This window comes from Eubalaena glacialis, chromosome 4 (assembly GCF_028564815.1).
Source record: "Eubalaena glacialis isolate mEubGla1 chromosome 4, mEubGla1.1.hap2.+ XY, whole genome shotgun sequence".
NCBI classification, from domain to species: domain Eukaryota; kingdom Metazoa; phylum Chordata; class Mammalia; order Artiodactyla; family Balaenidae; genus Eubalaena; species Eubalaena glacialis.
Window position 1 is genome coordinate 31839525 of NC_083719.1, and position 7548 is coordinate 31847072.

The 7548-nt window shown below is 43.6% G+C and overlaps 1 protein-coding gene across 1 annotated transcript in view; it reads left to right on the forward strand.

Moving 5' to 3' along the window:
* Positions 1 to 7132, forward strand: part of EGFLAM (EGF like, fibronectin type III and laminin G domains) — a 175327-nt gene extending 168195 nt beyond the window's left edge. The window contains exons 21-23 of the mRNA XM_061187729.1: positions 3465 to 3548; positions 5070 to 5173; positions 5989 to 7132. Coding sequence (XP_061043712.1) covers positions 3465 to 3548; positions 5070 to 5173; positions 5989 to 6143 — 343 coding nt within the window. The 3' untranslated portion in view covers positions 6144 to 7132. The remainder of the gene's footprint in view (positions 1 to 3464; positions 3549 to 5069; positions 5174 to 5988) is intronic.
* The last annotated feature ends 416 nt before the right edge of the window (positions 7133 to 7548 follow it).

Consider the following 7548-nt stretch of genomic DNA (forward strand, 5'->3'; position numbering starts at 1 on the left):
TCCTAGCCTTTCGTGAGCACCAAATTGAGTAGGTACACTTGGATCAGGATAACCAATTCACGCGAACCGGATACACAGGACATTGATAGAGAAACCAAGCGTGCATTTATTTGTTCATTGATTCGTTCATTCACATGTTTTTACCTTTTTAAAAAAATTGAGGTATAACTGAGTGAAGTGAGTCAGAGAAAGACAAATATTATATGATATCACTTGTATGTGGAATCTAAAAAAACGTGATGCAAATGAACTTCTCTACAAAACAGAAGCACACTCACAGACATAGAAAACAAATTTATGGTTACCGAAGGGGAAGGGGGCTGGGAGGGATAAATTAGGAGTTTGGGATTAACAGATACACAGTTCTATATATAAAATGAACAACAGGGTCCTACTGTATAGCACAGGGAACTATATTCAGTATCTTGTAATAACCTATAATGGAAAAGAATCTGAAAAAGCATATACATAGACTGGTGTACACTTCCCTGTACACCAGAAACTAACTCAACATTGTAATTCAACTATAGTTCAATTTTTTAAAAACTGAGGTATAATTTACATAAAGTGCAAAATACTAGGTGTACAGCTCAATACATTTTTAAACATGTAAACACCTGTGTAACCACCACCCAGAACAAGGTATAAAACATTTCTCCACCCACACCCAGGAAGGCTCCCGCATGCCCTCTCCCAACAAAGGCAACCACTATTCTTGGTCATTTATTATTTAAAAGAAAGAGAAGTTCCAGGGTGATGTATCAGGTGTCTGGGGGATCAGGAGGTTATTCGGAGGGTCTGAAATCAGAGAGAGTCGAGGGGCGTTGGAGAGTCAGGCCAGAGATGTGCCAACTGGGCCACACCACCACCTGCAGTCATGGCTGGATTCCTGTCTGCTGGGTTCAGCGTTTGCTCCCTTGAATACAATCTGGCTCATTGCATGAACAGGCATGTTACCAGGCTGGAGAACAGAAGAAGAAGGCCCGTCCTTTGTCCGAACACAACTGAAAAGGTTTCCATTCACTGGATTACAATCACATTCCAGTCTAGTGCCACTGCAGCTATACCCAAGTCACCTTGATTCTGAGACCTGGGTGTTTCTGGACGTTCTGGTTACATATTTACAGCCTGTTGGTTTACTCTCACACATGACTACTCTTCCAGGAGAGGCTTGATAAGTTTATCTCTTGGCGGCAACTTTCTCCTATTGCTAGTTCCCCCAGGTTGTATTGTTTGACGCTATATCCAAGCTGCATTAAGTACTGCATATATTGGGGGCGGTGGGATTATTTGTTTGGCTCCTACTATGTGCTGTGCTCTTTACATATGTTATCTTACTGAATCTTCCCTAAGATCCTTCAGGGAAGGTATTATTACCCCATTTCACAGATTAGAAAATTTAGGCTCAGAGAAACGAAGCAAATTGCCCAAGATCATAGAACTAGTAATTGGCAAGGCTGGGAATTGAGGCAGATTCATCTAATCCAAGTGTCTAGGCTCTTTCTATCACCCCGTTCTGCCTCTCATAAAAGCCCACATAGTAATTCAGCTGGTTGGTTTCTGCCAACCAGCTCTCAGCCCTGCCTTATACTCATTCATTTCTTCAACAAGCATTTGGCCACTAAATAATGAAATCTGAAAATTCCACCTCCAGGCTGCTTCATACAAGGAGACACTTGATGTGGGAAAATTCATTAGAAAACAGTGGATTTTTCTGGGTCAGAGCAACAGCTTTGTCTCAGAATTTGTCAAGTCACCCGAGTTCTATTCTTGGTTAAATGTCGATGGGCTGTGTGACTTCTTTGAGGCTCCAGTATTAAAGAAAGGACCCATAGTGCTTTCCCTGGGGAAAGCCAAAGCTTTCTATTCTTGGTCTTTTCTTATACTGAGTGCATGCAAGAGCTCAGTGACTAATGCGGGTTTCCTCTCAATATTCCTATTTCTTGGCCAACGAGCTAAAGGAGAGACATGTCCTCTTACAAGATGAGAAGAGGGTTGTCCAGGTGGAATACATTTTCCTTCAAAGGCATGATTACATAGGCTTTATTATTTTATCAAGGGGAGGTCTAGGCAGCTGGTCCAGTGCCCGGCCTAGAATAGTCACTCACCAAATATTTGTTGTATTGAATTAAATTAGAATAATTGAATGAACACTGGACTAAGAGGGTTATTTCTCTCTGGTAAACAACATATGCATGTCTTCTGATCCCCTTAGCATATCACAGTATCTGGCAACTGAAATAGGAAATAGAAAGTTACCAAGTAAAATGTGGCAGGGTGGGGGGCAGGTAAGACACCAAGTTCAAGTCCTATATGTTAGCTTTGAGATTTTAGGCAACTTCCCGTAAATTCTTTGGGGCTCAGCTTGCTCTGCAATGTTTTGTTCTGTTTTGTTTTTTGAAAAGTAAAAACACATGTATTAGTTTCTGAGGACTGCCATAACAAATTACCACAAATTGGGTGACTTAAAACAATAGAAATGTATTCTCGCACAGTTCTGGAGGCGAGAATTTCAACCTGGAGCTGTTGGCAGGGTGGCTTCCTTCTGGGGGCTCTGAGGCAGTCTGTTCTATGACTCTCCCCCAGGTTCTGATGGTTGCTGGCAATCCTTGGTGTTCCTTGGCTTATAGATGCATCGTTCCAGTTCCATCTTCACGTGGCGCTCTTCTCTGTATGTCTTTGTCTCTGTGTCCAAATTTCCCCTTTTTATAAGGACACCGGTCATATTGGATTTAGGGCCTCCCTAACCCCATATGACTTCCTCCCTAACCCCATATAACCCCTGTATAACCCCTCTTAACTAATTACATATGCAAAGACCTTGTTTCCAAATAAGGTCACATTTTGAGATTCTGGGTGGACATTAATTTTGGGGGGATACTATTCAACCTAGTACTGATACACCACGTTACAAACGATAAAGCCCTTTTGTTCCTTATACTCTAATACTGTACACAGAGCCTAAAATAAATCAACCTTGAGGACATTATGCTAAGTGAAAAAAGCCAGTTACAAAGAGACAAACACTGTATGACCCTACTTATACAAGGTACCTAGGGCAGTCAAATTCATAGAAACAGAAAGTAGAATGGTGGTTGCCAAGGGCTGGGGGAGGGCGAAATGGGAAGTTGTTTAATGGGTAGAGGGTTTCAGTTTTACAAGATGAAAAAGTTCTGGAATTGGTTGCATAGCAATGTGAATATACTTAACACTACTGAACTGTACACTTAAAAATGGTTAAGACTGTAAACTGTACCACAATTAAAAATAAAAAACCAGTTTTGGTCACTCATGGCCTAATCTGGGGACCTAGTGTCTTTATAACATTGTTTTGTTTTGTGTTAAAGAAACTACATCCTGAGCTCCAAAGAACTTTCTCAGTGAGAATCATTTGTGAACGACCATCGGTCTGTACATCAGTGTTTTATTCTGTTCTCTGTCTTGTTCTTCTCTGACGCCTTTAGCTATAACCTGGGCAGTGGTGTAGCATCCATCATGGTGAACGGTTCATTCAATGACGGTCGGTGGCACCGAGTCAAGGCTGTTCGGTGAGTACCTGCCACAGTGTGAGACAGAGCTGACGGGATGTGCTCTCCAATTCCCTTTAGTCCCATTTCCTGTTCCCCATCTTGGCCTGGCATCCAAGCATCCTTGATCCGGGTCATTAGGGCATCTCGGTACCAACTCCCACCTGTGCCCTTTACTAACACTAGCAGGCCAGAGAGGCTGAACTCCCAAATCTTCACTCAGCAGAGATCTTCTAGAGAAAGAATGTCGATGGCTAAACTTGAAGAAGCCCTCACCTTCCAGGGAGATCTAGATATCTCTAGTGAGATAAGATTTCAGGGCAGGTGGACTTTGAGGAGATTCCAGAATGCTGGGAGCCAGGTCTATACCCCACAGTAAGAAGAATAGGAAATCCAGGTATTCCCCCAAGGAAATTACTGAGCCAGATCACAGCACAGTCAACAAAAGCCATCCAGAACACAGGGCTTCCAGTCTGCTTCTTGGCACTCAACACTTATCTGTGTGGCAGTCGGGGATCACTAGGCATTTGAAAAATGTTTCCAGTATGAAAGATGGATATCAGAACAAATAGATATAACAAAGCAACTTGGAGGAAACAGAGACTATGAATGAAAACAATGATGAAAACATTAATATCATCAGTGAGATAAGAGAGGCTATTAACCCAAGAAACAAGAAGTGATTGCTATAAAAAAGGAACATTAAAAGACCAATAAAGAACTCGTTAAAAAAAGAGGAAGAAAAGAAGGAGAAGGAGGAGAAGTATGGCTGCTTTTTGGAAACCACCTTAAAAAACTGCAAAGCCCTTGCCACAGATGAACACCTCCATTCCACTGTCCTCAGAGTCACTTTTGGGTGACTCTCTGGGTCCTTTAGAAACCTCAAAGCCAGTCTTCGTCCTCCCTGAGAGTAATCTTCTACCAACAAAGACTACTGCATTGGCTTCCCATTGTGCTTAGAATAACATCCACACTCACCATGCGTCACCATGTCACCACCACTCCTCCTGTTAAAGTTCTTCTCTGGTTCCCTCTCACCTTCAGGATAAATTCTAACTAAGTTCCTTATGCCCTTCACCATCTGCTTCTGGCTTCATCTTTTACTACTCTGTTCCCACCTCTAGAATTCTGTATGCTCAGTCTGTACCAACCCCCATGTCCTTTCTCTCTTTGTCGTTGCCACTTCCTGTCTGCATTAGCCTTCTCCTTCACCTGACCCACCCAGCCTTCAAAACGCATCTCCGAATCTTTTTTTCAGAAGCTTTCCCTGGGCTTCTGTTCTCTTCCTGTAGAATTCCACAGCTCCCGGCCATTCTTCTACCATAGAGTGGTGACACTGTGGGATCACCGGCAATTTGATTTTTTGTTTGTCTTAGGAATTTCGGTGGTTTTTTGTTTGTTTTTGTTTGTTTCATTTTGGCAGCTCCATCATTTAGTATAGTGCCTGGTGCTTAGTAAGGATTTCAATAATACATTTGTATTAAAATGAATGCATGATTGAATTAGTGAATGAAGCTCCAAAAATGGCGGCGGTTTTTACAGGGATGGCCAGTCAGGAAAGATAACTGTGGATGACTATGGGGCCAGAACAGGCAAGTCACCTGGCATGATGAGGCAGCTCAACATCAATGGAGCGCTGTATGTGGGTAAGTGACCTTGACCTTTGACGAAACCTAAATTATGCCAGTGCATTTTCTTCTTAGCCTTCCGTTTGTCATGCTGGGGCTTCCCAAAGCTGTGTACTTCACTGGATCAGTCAAATACTTGGAAATCAGGAAGCTCTCCAGATATTCCATTCTTCCATTTTCTGAACTTCTGACTCATGGCTGAGGGGTCAGGAAGCACTTAGATGCTTTTGTGCTGTGGACTGATCCACCAGGAAAACCCTGCTTTTCTTGTTTATAGAACAGGAACCTGCTAAATATAGCTCCTTGAATTCTCCCTGAGGAAGGCGGATCTGTCTTTCCGGCCCCCTCAGAGTTAGAATGAGTGGTATTTTTGTAAATAACTTAGAACCCACTAACGCTGACACATCAACATGAAAAGATAACTCTATCTGTATGATATTTCCTAAAAGTGAACTTAATCGAAAGCATTCAACATCAGTGCATTTCTCTTGGTTTAAGATAACATCACCTCTTACCACACATACTACATTTTGTTGACATTATACAACATTTCAAAATTTACCAGGTACTATTTGGTTTTAAGTGGTCAACTAGGTCAGAAATCACTTATGAGTTGGGTACTTATAGGCTCTGATTGTGTATCAAATTGATCCAAGTCAGCTTGTTCTTTCAAGGATAATTATAAATTAGACAGCTGCGATGTCCTGAGTTCTAGGTACCGCAGCCTCACCTATCCGGTCAGCTGAGGGACGCCTTGGTCAGTAGACACTCAGGCATACTGAAGAGACATCCTTCCCTTTGACTCACGTCATCTTCCTTTGGCTTCCTGGCAGGTGGAATGAAGGAAATTGCTCTGCACACTAACAGGCAGTACATGCAAGGCCTCGTGGGCTGCATTTCTCATTTCACCTTGTCCACTGATTACCACATTTCCCTCGTGGAAGATGCCGTGGATGGGAAAAACATCAACACTTGTGGAGCCAAGTAACAGCAGTTGGCTCTGCCCAAGGGACAGAACCTTCTATCCTGAGAATCCCGGGGGCCCCAAGACCTTGCCTGACACTACACACAGAGGCACGGGGACCAGGTGTGTTTCCTGTCATCAAGGAGCAAGTACACCCTGATGGGAAACTAGGACCGAGACAAGAGTCCCTGGGTGGCCTTTCCTGCTGACATTCTGTGGGTCAAACCCAACGGAATGCTCTGTGTAGGAAGCATCGGACTTTGTCCATTGAATGTGTAGTGGCCGCCAGAGATCACACATCACGGCGAATTTCCGAGCCTGTCTGCTGTAGCTCAATGACTGTGTTGTGATTCATAGTTTGTAAGAAAAAAAAAAAAGAAAGAAAGGAAAAAAAAAAAAAGAGAGAGAGACCCAAAGGGCAGTATTAAAATACTTCTCTCCTCCCCTGACTCTTGACACTCTTACTGACAGCAGAATGACTGTAAGACCTTGAACCTCAAATTTCTCTACTTTGGTCCATGAATTACTAGGATTAACCCCTTCCCCTCCTCATTGGCTGGTTCATTGTGCTCTGACTATGAAAATAAGGATTAAGGGAGACTAGAGATAGAATCATAATTATAAAGCTGCCCCCCCCCGAAAGTTTACCTTTAATGAGAAATCCGTACTTTTTATAATGCAAATCTAAGAAAATGGGCGCCATGACTTTGTAGCTGTCCTTTTGTATGTGTATATTTTTATAGCTACAGATTGTCCATACAGTATACTTTTGCAAGTTTGGGTGGACAGCCCGGAATTCTTTGCACACTTCCTAAGAATTTTCTCCCAAAGGAGACTTGTCTGGGCCCTTTGTGGCATCAGCAGAGCAGGGTAGGTAACTTGGGGTGGGCACTTCGGGGAGCTGACGGTTCTCTCTCGGTAAATGGTGACTCAAGGAGGTGACTGTGAAGCTTCCAGAATAAGCAGATGGAAAGGCACATGTGTTACTGAGGTGGGTCACTGTCATTCTGGTTCTAAGTGGGGGGGGGGGTGTCTGTAGTGAACTTGAATAAAGAAGATGAAGAAGGCTACAGCACGTTCATTTAGTCGTTCGTTCGCCTGTGGAGGGGTTACTGATCCCTCCCGAGGCGGTGTCTAGAAATGGACACGAATACAGTCAGTGTTTCTCAGGCTGAGCTGGGGGCGCCCTCAGCCTGGTCTGAGCATCTGGGCAAGAACCAGAGAAGCGGCGCTGCTTCCTTCTGAGCCATCACACTGCCACTTTGCTACTCACGCGGTGACCCCGGAGACAGCTGGCAGATCCCCATGGCAGGACTTGCTAAGGGCAAGTGAGATGAATGCTGCCACCAGAGAGGAGGGAAATGTGACCCACCTCACACAAGCGCCTATAATTAGTCCCATCATGACTCTGCCCTTGCTTGTGCAGCAG